This window comes from Trachurus japonicus, chromosome 4 (assembly GCF_045865225.1).
Source record: "Trachurus japonicus isolate A0001 chromosome 4, Traja_1.0".
Lineage (NCBI taxonomy): Eukaryota > Metazoa > Chordata > Actinopteri > Carangiformes > Carangidae > Trachurus > Trachurus japonicus.
Window position 1 is genome coordinate 27,012,497 of NC_140910.1, and position 13,582 is coordinate 27,026,078.

General features: G+C 38.9%; 1 protein-coding gene across 1 annotated transcript; it reads left to right on the forward strand.

Moving 5' to 3' along the window:
* Positions 1 to 759: 759 nt before the first annotated feature.
* Positions 760 to 11,411, forward strand: henmt1 (HEN methyltransferase 1). The gene is made up of 9 exons (XM_085775441.1): positions 760 to 907; positions 1,191 to 1,303; positions 5,950 to 6,084; positions 6,181 to 6,363; positions 7,436 to 7,619; positions 8,797 to 8,992; positions 9,707 to 9,836; positions 9,973 to 10,130; positions 11,022 to 11,411. Exons 1-9 carry the CDS (start codon positions 833 to 835, stop codon positions 11,147 to 11,149), a joined length of 1,302 nt encoding a protein of 433 aa, XP_085631567.1. The 5' UTR covers positions 760 to 832; the 3' UTR covers positions 11,150 to 11,411.
* Positions 11,412 to 13,582: the final 2,171 nt, after the last annotated feature.

A 13,582-nucleotide genomic window follows, 5' to 3' on the forward strand; every position in this document is an offset into this window, starting at 1 on the left:
CCCACACACATCTGCGCACATCTGTAGTGATAGATATACCGATCGTGAGTCAGTGCTGTTAAGTAGAGACGGCAGATTTAGAAGAAAAAAAAAACTGAATCATGACTGTGTGAAAGTGCAGACATGATGAATAAACATGAAGATTGTATTTGTTTTGTATCTCCATGGTCTATGGTGGGGTAGTTCTTAATAGTTTTTATCTCTTTGTGGATATTTGTTTGCCTCTTTGTACTTGTTTTGTGCCACCATGCAGTTATAGCATCTTTTTTTGTAGTAGGTTTATGCATCTCTGTTGTTCTTTTGTGTCTCTTTGTAGTTCCTCAGTCAGTAAACAAATGATGGGAAGGTCAAAACCACAAAGACTTTATATAAAGAGTCAAAACGATGAGAAAAAAAGGCAACAATGACAAAAAATCTAATTATAAAGATTGCATTTGTTTTGTATCTCTATGGGCTTTTTTTGCCCTCTTTGTACTTGTTTTGTGCAACCATGCAGTTATATAGCATCTTTTTGTAGTAGGTTTATGCATCTCTGTTGTTTGTTTGTGTCTCTTTGTAGTTGCTCAGTCAGTAAATCACCCATGGGCAGGTCAAAACCACATAGACAAAAGGCTCTTGACTCCTTAATTGAGAAATTAATTTATATATTTTGACCTGATATTGGATTAAGAAGAAGTAATAGGTTCACCAATGTCAAACTTACCCATCCTGTATGTGTAAATGAGGCAAAAAAAAAAGCACCTGTAATACACCTGTGCTACCACACGCCTACAAATAGCAGCGCCCCCTGGAGGTTGGGCGGAGATATTACACCTGCTAGCTTAGCGTCAGCATGTTCAGTCCGCCGCTTCACAGGCAGAGACACCAATTTGTCATCGATTTTGTCATGAGGAACAAACCTAAAAAGGTAGCAGACGTATTAAATATACACATACATCTATTATTATTATTATTATTATTATTATTATTATTTTTAATTACTTTCATTGCAACACCGACGTTTATCCGAGCGCGGAGAAGTTAACCACCGCAGCTAACGCAAAGATATTCGGCTAACGTTAGCATCTACGGGTCCCTGCGAGGATTTGCGTTTTTGTCGTGTCATTTTTGGTCCCAGGAGATAAAAGTTTACTGCTGCTGCTGCTGATTTAAACCTCTCACCTGTCTCATCCTCCGTCCTCCGTCCTCAGGTGGTGGACCTGGGCTGCTGTGAGTGTCGCCTCCTGAAGCAGCTGCGCTTTCACCGTGTAGTTGAACTTCTGGTCGGAGTTGACATCGACGGCTCCGTGGTCAAAAAGAAGATGTAAGTTAATACAGCTACATAAATACTGCTTCATCATCAAAAGTATATTAAAGTTTAATTCAAAAAAGATGTATCTTTAGGTTTTATTAAATTAATAATATACATTACACATTTAAACACTAGTGTTGTGGTATTGGCATGGTCTTGATCTTGTTTCTATCTTGGTTGAACTGGACTCAAGATTTTTTCTCAAGACCACAGCTGCAGCTACGACGCTGAAGTTAGCCTCCGATTCGCCAGCCTCCGATTCGGCACTTAAGGGGAAAGTTAAGAGGAAATTGACGTAATGAGCAGAGCGACTGTTTGTACAATGATTGCCTGGTTTTTGTGACACTTCCTGCTGTAAAAACGTTTTAGACATTTTAGGTTAGTCATTAATTGTGCCTGACACCCGCTATTGTATTTGTGAAACGTTTATTTTATTTGTGAAAATGCTGAGGGGAGGTTTCACTGTTTTTGTTTGATACCTGCAGACCTCATTAGACCTGGTCCAGATCAAAAACCGCTTTGCCTAGACTTCTCAAATCTGGCCTAGATTATCCTACAGAGGCTAAACATTCATTCAGACACAGTTTCTGATCTGTGAAACCTTTATGCTATGTGTGAAAATGCAATAAAGGCACATTTCACTGTTTTTTCATCATATAGACCGCATTAGACCTGGTCCAGGTCAAAAACCGCTTTGCCTAGACTTCTCAAATCCGGCCTAGATTAATCTACAGGTAATGAAGATTCGTTCAGACACACTTTCTGATCTGTGAAACCTTTATGCTATGTGTGAAAATGCAATAAAGGCACATTTCACTGTTTTTTCATCATATAGACCGCATTAGACCTGGTCCAGATCAAAAACCGCTTTGCCTAGACTTCTCAAATCTGGCCTAGATTAATCTACAGGTAATGAAGATTCGTTCAGACACACTTTCTGATCTGTGAAACCTTTATGCTATGTGTGAAAATGCAATAAAGGCACATTTCACTGTTTTTTCATCATATAGACTGCATTAGACCTGGTCCAGATCAAAAACCGCTTTGCCTAGACTTCTCAAATATGGCCTAGATTAATCCACAGAGGCTAAACATTCATTCAGACACAGTTTCTGATCTGTGAAACCTTTATGCTATGTGTGAAAATGCAATAAAGGCACATTTCACTGTTTTTTCATCATATAGACCGCATTAGACCTGGTCCAGATCAAAAACCGCTTTGCCTAGACTTCTCAAATCTGGCCTAGATTAATCTACAGGTAATGAAGATTTGTTCAGACACACTTTCTGATCTGTGAAACATTTATTCTATGTGTGAAAATGCAATAAAGGCACATTTCACTGTTTTTTCATCATATAGACCGCATTAGACCTGGTCCAGATCAAAAACCGCTTTGCCTAGACTTCTCAAATCTGGCCTAGATTAATCTACAGAGGCTAAACATTCATTCAGACACAGTTTCTGATCTGTGAAACCTTTATGCTATGTGTGAAAATGCAATAAAGGCACATTTCACTGTTTTTTCATCATATAGACCGCATTAGACCTGGTCCAGATCAAAAACCGCTTTGCCTAGACTTCTCAAATCTGGCCTAGATTAATCTACAGGTAATGAAGATTCGTTCAGACACACTTTCTGATCTGTGAAACCTTTATGCTATGTGTGAAAATGCAATAAAGGCACATTTCACTGTTTTTTCATCATATAGACTCCATTAGACCTGGTCCAGATCAAAAACCGCTTTGCCTAGACTTCTCAAATCTGGCCTAGATTATCCTACAGAGGCTGAACATTCATTCAGACACAGTTTCTGATCTGTGAAACCTTCATTCTATGTGTGAAAATGCAATAAAGGCACATTTCACTGTTTTTTCATCATATAGACCGCATTAGACCTGGTCCAGGTCAAAAACCGCTTTGCCTAGACTTCTCAAATCTGGCCTAGATTAATCTACAGGTAATGAAGATTCGTTCAGACACACTTTCTGATCTGTGAAACATTTATTCTATGTGTGAAAATGCAATAAAGGCACATTTCACTGTTTTTTTATCATATAGACCGCAATAGACCTGGTCCAGGTCAAAAACCGCTTTGCCTAGACTTCTCAAATATGGCCTAGATTAATCTACAGAGGCTAAACATTCATTCAGACACAGTTTCTGATCTGTGAAACCTTTATGCTATGTGTGAAAATGCAATAAAGGCACACAAAAAAACTGTTAAACACCAAAAATCGAAGCTAAAATTATTTTATACTGCTGGATGTTTTTTAGCTTTACTTACAGTGGCTGTGGCTCAGGAGGTAGAGCGGGTCGTTCAACCGGAAGGATGGTGTTTCGAATCTCAATTCCTCCAATCTGTGTCATTATGTCAAAGTGTCCTTGGGCAAGACACTGAACCTCATTGCCTATCATAATGGGTGTGTGAATACAGCTAAAGTCTTGTTTTGTGACAGTTTTGTGAATTTATCCCTTTTTGCATTTTCAAAAACAGAATAAAAGAATAAAGGTTTCACAGATCAGAAACTGTGTCTGAATGAATGTTTAGCCTCTGTAGGATAATCTAGGCCATATTTGAGAAGTCTAGGCAAAGCGGTTTTTGACCTGGACCAGGTCTAATGCGGTCTATATGATGAAAAAACAGTGAAATGTGCCTTTATTGCATTTTCACACATAGCATAAAGGTTTCACAGATCAGAAAGTGTGTCTGAACGAATCTTCATTACCTGTAGATTAATCTAGGCCAGATTTGAGAAGTCTAGGCAAAGCGGTTTTTGATCTGGACCAGGTCTAATGCGGTCTATATGATGAAAAAACAGTGAAATGTGCCTTTATTGCATTTTCACACATAGAATGAAGGTTTCACAGATCAGAAAGTGTGTCTGAACGAATCTTCATTACCTGTAGATTAATCTAGGCCGGATTTGAGAAGTCTAGGCAAAGCGGTTTTTGATCTGGACCAGGTCTAATGCGGTCTATATGATGAAAAAACAGTGAAATGTGCCTTTATTGCATTTTCACACAGCATAAAGGTTTCACAGATCAGAAACTGTGTCTGAATGAATGTTTAGCCTCTGTAGGATAATCTAGGCCAGATTTGAGAAGTCTAGGCAAAGCGGTTTTTGATCTGGACCAGGTCTAATGAGGTCTGCAGGTATCAAACAAAAACGGTGAAACCTCCCCTTAGCATTTTCACAAATAAAATAAACGTTTCACAAATACAATAGCGGGTGTCAGGCACAATTAATGACTAACCTAAAATATCTAAAATGTTTTTACAGCAGGAAGTGTCACAAAAACCAGGCAATCATTGTACAAACAGTCGCTCTGCTCATTACGTCAATTTCCTCTTAACTTTCCCCTTAAGTGCCGAATCGGAGGCTGGCGAATCGGAGGCTAACTTCAGCGTCGTAGCTGCAGTGACATCTGCTGCTCGCTCATTTTTTTTATGTGATGTAATTCAATAACTTTAAGATAGTTAAAATTGTTCTATAAAAGTATCATCTTGTGTAACCATCTGACTTTGGCTGCACCCAAAGACTGTAGCTATGTGGTTGCACCAGTGTCAAAAGTGGGAGTGTTATTCTGTTCAATCCAAACTTTGTTTCAAGATTTTTTTAAATTTTTATATATATATATTTTTAGGGGCTTTTTCACCTTTAATGTACAGGATAGTTGAGAGAGACAGGAAATGGGAGGCAGAGAGGGGGGGAACGACACGCAGGACAGGACCGCCCGGCATGGGACTCGAACCGGGGTCGCCTGCAGAGGACTATAGCCTCAACACATGGGGCGGGTGCTCTACCAACTGAGCTAAACACCGCCCCTTGTTTCAAGATTTAATATAAAATGATCTTTTCTTTTTAGCTGAGGAATAATGTAAATATCAAGCCACATGATTATTATGTAAACGCACAAGTCAACACCCTTAAAACTGTACTCAAAAACTTTATAATTATCATATAGCCTAGTTTGACCAGCATCAGCAGTATTAATCTCTGTTCTGGAGACACTAGTAATTGAAACTTTTTTTCTTCTTTTTTTTTTAGCTTGTATGTGTTGTGTGTCTGTTGTTGTGTTTATCTTGCCTGGACTTGGTCTTGGTCTTGACTCGGTTTGGGTTAGGTGGTCTTGACTACAACACTATTAAACACTTTGTATTGAAAACACAACCACATGCAACAAACAGACATAAAGACTGTCCTTTCCTTCTGTATATGCATTGTTATGTCTTTTTAATAGTGACTGATTAAAGATAACTAGTCACGACTTAAACTTAAAAGAAAACAATGTAAAGCAAATGTTTTAACACGATATGAAAATGTGATGATCGCTGGATTATTGCGTTGTTGTATTACCAGGAGATTAGTTACCTGAGAGATCAATCTGGACTGCATGTAGAAACCAGTTCACAAACTTGGCCTAAAGAGCTGGATTCAGATGCAAAGTTTCCAAAAGTTATTAAAGTGCTGACACCAAACAACATGAAATATAGACCTAAACATCTACTGTCAACCCTAGGAAGTTAAATTATTTCCATTTGCGTCCTGTAAGAAGCGAAATTAGTTTGTGAACTCATAGTGGATAACATCAAGTGATTGTGTTCTTGTGCTGTGGACCGATAATGTCTCCACTTCTGCTTTTATCCTCCATCAGGCACGAATTAGCTCCGATATCGACCGACTATCTGCAGCCCGGTTTCGATCAGCTGTGCATCGAGTTGTACCAGGGCTCGGTCACACAGAGAGACGCCAGACTCAGAGGATTTGACCTGGTGACCAGTATAGAGCTGTAAGTGGCCGAGTGTGAAATATAAAGTGTTAAATGTCTAAAAAGCAGCAGTCAGACTCATAGCATCATCATCATTTGTGTCTGATTTGTCTCCAGCATAGAGCACCTCACTCTTCCGGATGTGGACAGTTTCTCCGAGGTTCTGTTCGGTTACATGGCTCCGGCTGCCGTCATCGTCTCCACCCCGAACTCTGACTTCAACCCGCTCCTCAGCGGGCTGGAGGGTTTCAGGCACAGAGACCACAAGTTTGAGTGGACGAGAGCAGAGTTCAGATCCTGGTAGGTACAGTAGTATGCTGTTTTTTTTCAAAGGGATAGTCCAACATTTTGGCAAATTGGCCCATTGCCATAATCCCTATAGTCATAGCAGAAGGTTTGTTACCTTTAATTGTCGGTGCAAGCTATTTTTAGATCGGCGGAGCAGAGCCGTGAGCTGCTCAGAGCTACGCTACGGAGGCTAATGGGATTTCTTGGTTTTCCCTCATCAAATTCATCAAATACACAATCCAACAACTCCAAAACGTTCTGGTGGACAAGTTGTGACCTGCACATTCACCACGCTATGAGATAATAACAGAACGTTACGAGACAGAGTTGTTTTAGAGGTAAATTCATGCAAAACCGCTGATGCACGTTCCTGTTGATGAGTTTGATGAGGGAAACCAAGAAATCCCATTAGCCTCCGTAGCGTTGCTCTGAGCAGCTTGCGGCTCTGCTCTGCCGTTCTAAAAATAGCTTGCACCGACAATTAAAGGTAACAAACCTACTGCTACAGTATGACTACTGTATAGGGAGTATAGCAATGGGCCAATTTGCCAAAATGGTGAAATATCCCTTTAAAGATCCATGTTCACAGAAAGTATTTATAGATCAATTGAATAAAACAACTGGACTTAACACCAAAAGATTTTCACAGTCGTTAAGTATAAGGTGGTAATCTGAGCTGTTTTAGATTAGTTTAGATAGTGTTTTCCTAGTCTTGGCCTTGCAACAATATCACACGTGTTTGACATTATCACAAGTCTTTGCAGTGACACAATCAACAACCAATAGATGAGCTCTAACAAAACCAGAAACTTTGTAAGTTTCCACTAAGAGCATGATGGGAAAAAATTGCTTAAAGAATCGAGTTGTCGTCTTGTAAATAGTGCAAGATTCACAGTCTTTGTGAAATCTCAGTCTGACGCTACGCTGTGGAAAAAAGCTCTAAAAACTCTACAACTTGTCTTTAGATGTGAGCATGAGTGAAATGATAGTTTTACAAGAGTCTTTTTCAAATCTTTTCAAAGTCTTCTGATGTATGTGTTGCATAATGTAAACTTAATTTAGTTTTATTAATAACTCTCCTCAGGGCTCTGAAGGTGTGTGTGGAGTTTGGTTACGAGGTGGAGTTCACCGGCGTTGGAGAGGCTCCGCCCGGCCAGCAGGAGAGAGTCGGCTTCTGCTCCCAGATCGGGGTGTTTCGCCGGCTCGGGGTCAGAGATCGCTGCAACACGCCGCCGAATGACACAGAGGATGTTTTTTCATACACGCTGGTGAGTTATGTTTTAATTTTTATACTAGCCTCCTCCTCTTTGTAACGTTACTTCCTCCTCACGGGGGATTCGAGGGAGGATATGAGCCGCTGAATGTTCTCACAGATGATATGAAACTGTTGTGTCGACATGAAGGGAAACGGTTCAATTAAATCTGAGCTCATAACGGTGGAGAAATGAAACCCTGGAGGAGAGATGAACATCTGTGTGACTATAAAGGGAAAAATAATTGTCTCTCTTTTTTTATGTACACAAAGGGAATAAAAAAATTAACATAAATTGATGAGATATGACTAAATGAGCAGCTTTAGGTGTAATTTAGAGGCCTTACTGTCCTCTGCTGGAGGCTCCTATGAACAACAATGAAGCCGCAGCCTCAAATGAAGGATGGAAACCTGTGATTCAAGACACAAAGTTTAATAATAGATAGATGATTAAATAGTGTAATAAAAGACACCAATGATCAAAACAGTCGATTCAACAGTCCTCACTTTGCAGATCTATTTCATATATTATTTAGAAAAAAAATATGATGTAAGAAAGTTCAATCTGAAGTCTGATAAAGCTCTTTTTTTTAACTTAATTTTTTTTTCTTATATATATTTCCTTTCGTTTAAATGTTTTCCCTTTTACAGCTGCACATAATCTTTATTCTTATGTTAAAGAATCGTGTAAGAAAACAGCATAAATAGTTCAGCTCGGTTCAGTTCGGTTTATTATTATGTCCTGAAGGAAACTGATTTGCAGCAGATAAAAGACAGACAATAAGTTAGTGTCAATAAAAATAGAAAGGGATACAGCCAATAAAAAAAATACAATCTTCCCCTATCTCATTGCGTTGAACCTTTTAACTGCAACAGGGATAAATATACATAACTAAATATATATCTGATAAGATCAAAACATTTAAAAAAGAAAAGTAAGAAAAAAAATTAAATCCAGGGAGTGTAATAACATGGAGAATATATTAGTGCAAATTGTGCAAGTCCATGTTTTTGTTTTGCTCTGTGTGTGTGTGTACAGACCCATTGTATTAAAAAAACTATAACAGGTTTCCATCGTTTAAAAAAGACACGTTTTTGAAGCCTCAATGAAAATGTGGTTTGCTCCATCTTGTAAATGTCCCACTGATCAAACTCTTATTGATCCGTGTCCTTTTATTCTGTTCCTACATCAGCTGTACAGCATAAACTACCCCAGCCTGCGCGACAACAACACCCTGCGGAGGGTCCTGGCCACCGAGGTGTTGTACTGGGCGGAGAAGCTGAGGAGCGGAGGGACGGAGGAGACGAACGCTGCTGATGCTCTGTGTCGGACGGAGACAGCAGGAGGTGTCTCACAGCGAGGTGTGCAGACCGAAGAGGAGCAGACAGGCGAGTATCTAACAGCAGCTGTCGATGCCTGCAGAAGTACACTACCAGTAAAAGGTTTGGACACACCTTCTCATTCAGTGTTTTTTCTTTATTTTCATTACTTTCTACATTGTAAATTCATATTGAAGACATCAAAACTATGAAGGAACACATTATGGAGTTATGCAGGGAACAAGACGATGTTGAACAAAGCAGAATGTGTTTTATGTTTTAGATTCTTCGAAGTAGCCACCTTTTGCTTTTGTACAGTCATTTTACCAGTAAACTGTGTACATTTACATACAGTTTCTTGGGTGTTTCTCCGGATGTGTGTCCACAAAACCAGTGTCCGTTCCCCAGAATTTCCTTTTCAAGTCATTTTAATTTATTAAAGGTCCAGTGTGTAAAATGGAGATAAAACCATGTATAGCGATTATACACTTATACAAATAGTATATTCAGATTTTGCCAATAAACCTTGCCAATTATTACACACTGGACCTTTAATCAACACTTTTGTGTGGACAACATAACTCCATATGTTTTCCTTCATAGTTTTACTCTTCAGTATGAATCTACAAAAAAAACTACAGTAAATTAAACACATTGAATGAGAAGGTGTGTCCAAACCTTTGACTCGTAGTGCATGTTTTTGACTAATTTGATTAATTATGCACATTTAAAATAACACATTTTCAGCCTCTTTACTAATCCAGTCAAGTCTCTCACCTACAGTGTGCGGAGCTGAGGTGAGAAGTCTGGTGGAGCCGTGTGGGAAAAGTCTGTCAGAGGATCAGGACGAAGAGGATGAGGGCGTATTTTGGACTTACAACCACAGACGACACGTTCCCTGCACAGTTCGCAGGTAAGTTTATTAATGTTGATGTTAAAACTGGTCTTTACATTTTACTCTTCATATTTAAGATTAATACGTTTTAGATTAATAAGTGTTAAACCAGATATGCCTCAGCTAGTAACCTCTCTCCTTTGTCTGTGCCCAGGTGTGTGTCTGTTCCCCTGGATGTGCTGTGGTCCTGCTGCCCCAAGGTCAGCGCCCTGAGTGGAAGTGTCGGTAACCTCAGACGTCTCCTGATGGACGACCCCGGGGTCAAACTGAGTCAGGACGGAGCCGCTGTGCTCGTCAGCTACCAGGAGGAAGGTACTGATGACGTCACATCCATTGTGTTGAGTCCTTTTCTTTTTTTTATTTAAAGGTTTAAAACGTGTGGTGGTGTGTATGTTTCCTCTCTGCTAGTGAGGTCATAGTAGTGCTCAGTCAGACCAACGGTGGGGCACTATTCACTGATCCGTGGTGGCAACATGACCAGATGTGCAGCGGATTTGTAAAGATGGATGTTGACTATACTGGATTGAAAATTTGCATTTGAGTTTAAAAAAAATTCATTTTACATGTTTATTGGACCTCAAACATAATAAACACTGTTTTGGTAACATGTAAAAAAAAAAAATGGTGCTGCTGTTTAGATTCCTTAAGGAGACATATCATGCCCCTTTTCCACAAATTAAAATAGTTCCCAAGTGTCTTAAAAGGGAACTATGCAAGTCCGCAGTCGCTTTTCCTCTGTTTTGCTAACCCTCCTCTCGGCTATGTGCATTTGTTTACGACGAAGCCTAGGAAAAATCAATCAATCAGAGCAGTAGATAACATATCAAAACAGCTGGTTTCAGTATCTGTCCCTTTAAATGCAAATGAACCACAGCTTGCCCCGCCCCCTTTACAGGTACTCACAGGTGGTATTATGCAAATTTGAAAACTAATGACATCTTTGGATGACAACTGAGTGAACAGCTCGTAAAACCACATGATTTCAATCTCTCTTTTTTTCTCAGTTCTTACATTTTGTGGGGGGCGGGAGTCAAACACCCAAAAACATATTAGAGCCTTTAAGAAGTGATGTTTCCATGATATGTCTCCTTTAATGGTTCATGAAGCTCAGTGTCCACAGCCAACATTTGTGTATAGAAAGGATTTATCATCATTAACCTGTGAATTTGTTTACTTAATACTTTGTGTTGTCAGCCGATGAAGAGGAGGAAGAGGAAGAGGATGCTGATGATCTGGAGGACAGTGGTTACACAGAGTCGAGGCAACACAGCAGCAGCAGCAGCAGCAGCAGCCGTGCAGCTGAACCAGAGGACTGGGAGAACAACGACTGATCGATCTGGGGGACGGAGCTTTGTTTTCAGGTTAAGTAGAGTTGATTTGTTCGGGGCAGAGTGTCAATAACCAGAGACAGTCCAGTGCAAGTTGAACTCACAAATCCCATGATGCACTTGGTTTTTGAGTTTGTCAATGACTTGTTTGGGGCTGCAATGTTGTGTTTTGAGTGTGTGGAGTGTCGGTCAGTTTCATATCAGTGTATCAATTAAAAGCCACTTGGATAAAATGTACAAATCACAATAAAACAGTTAACGTAAAAAAAAAAAAAGGAGGATCCGTGTATTTACCGAGGTTTTTGAACAGTTTTTTTTTATTCAGTGCAAGGTACACATCTGAAGCATCCAGTACACTTGTTAAAGGAAGCAAAAATGTTGGTCGAAAGAACAAAGTCTAACAGTTTAACACTGGACAGTGTCAGAACAGCGCAGAACAATCAATCACTTTACAGGAGTCGAGTACGATTTTACAGTTTTATATAGACAACAGCTTCACAGAAGAGAAGAAGCAACCATGTTTGTAACAACATGTTAGGTACCAAGATGAACACACCTGTGTCGCACAGGTAAAACAAGTGATTTTTTTTTTTTAATCCAAAAAGACAAAAACAAAATCCCCGAATAGTTGACATTTGGTAGCCACACACTTAATACTGTATTAACTATGTAGTGCTAATGATTTATTTACTTTTTTTACCCCCCTAAACAATAAAATATTTAGCTAAAATATGGCACAATATCCGCAATGAAAGATTCTCAAACAAAGACAACCATAATCTTACAGATGTGATTTTTCAACACAGGACATTTAAACCATGCTGAACATAAAAAAAACAATCGAACAAACAAATAAAAATAAACGCACACACAAATACAAAATGAAAACATTGATTAACAGTTATACACTGACATTTGTGTGCAGATATATGCTTAAGTAATGACGACAAAGTAACTCTTCACATGCTGTGAGCGGGCCTGAAGCGAAAGTCGATCCTTCTTCGTCAAGTGTGGAAATAGAGTGAGATTAAAAGATGGCACGATAACAAAACAAAACAAAAAGATGACATGTCAGGCTCTGCACGCCGACAGAAAAAACATCTGAATCATGCAGAACACATAAAACATAAAAACAGATGTAACACTGATGTAAAGTTAAAACACCGTACACTGATGATGATGATGATGACGCTTGTGCAGATATTATTGATATAACACGTATATAGTTTTATCTAAGAAGAGATGTGTGTCCCGCAAAACGAGGATTGCAGATAATGTATAGTCTGTTCACTAGATATAATTTGTCTAATATTGTCGTTACAGGTGCATATGCATAGGCCTGAGAAAGTCCCAGGTAGTTATCAGTGTGTTGTTGTTGTTGTTGTTGTACTTTGGCTAATTTGCTCTCTCGTCTAAGAAGTTGTACATGAATCCCCTATTAGGCTTTAAAATGCAAATAAATCTACGTCAGGATCTAAATGTGATCAGATTAATTAATAATCGCCTGTTGATATGCTGCTACAGCTGTTTAGTGTTTTCTTCTTCATGGCAGTGGGTAACTTCAACTAGTCCTTCACTGTGCTGCTGTATACTGAAGAGTACGTCAGTTGCACGTTAAATTGTTTGATGCATAGCAGGAGCTTTGATTTTTTTTGTTTGTTTGTTTTTTGTTTTTGTTCACTTGACGTTAAGCCTCCCGGTCAACGGGCGAGCTCTCGGAAAGGTGTAGCTGAAGAGTGTGGGGTTTTTACACGATAGATACGCATCTGAAAACACTGGGTTGTAATAATATAATATATATATATATATATATTTATATTTATATATAAACCCTTTAAAGCAGAATTACCATTAGAGCTCCTATTCTGTTCAGCGTTTAGTGCCCCACAAAGGCAGAGAGCGGTCATTTACAGGAACAGTGAAGATAAAATGGGTTAGAAGTTTTGAGGCTGGCTTGTTTAACTATACTTAAAAACTTTATTCTGTTTAGCCTGATTATTTTTCTACCTCAAAAGCCATCGCTATAGATTCTGCACTCTGCATTTGGATAATGTTCAGGGAATGTGTCACGACAACACAGGATGGACCGACAAACTGTGGTCTTTTAGCGCTTTTGAAGATAAGTTTATTCAAGAAAATAAATTTCATTTAGATTATTTATAGTATATAGCTTGTAGGAATCTATTGTGTATCTATGAAACTAAATTCATAATTAAAATAAATGTAATATTACATAATGGAAGCCACTAAGGTCTGCTAACTTACTGTAAGTAGAAGTTTGTTTTTCTCTGTCATTTCTGCCTCGTTTAATTTGTTTAAATTTAATAATAACAAACTGAAAGACTAACATATTAGTTCATCAAACGTGATGCTTTTTGTTAACGGATAAGTTGGATTAGATAAACTTAAGGCCAGGTTTGGCTTTGTCCCCAGCTA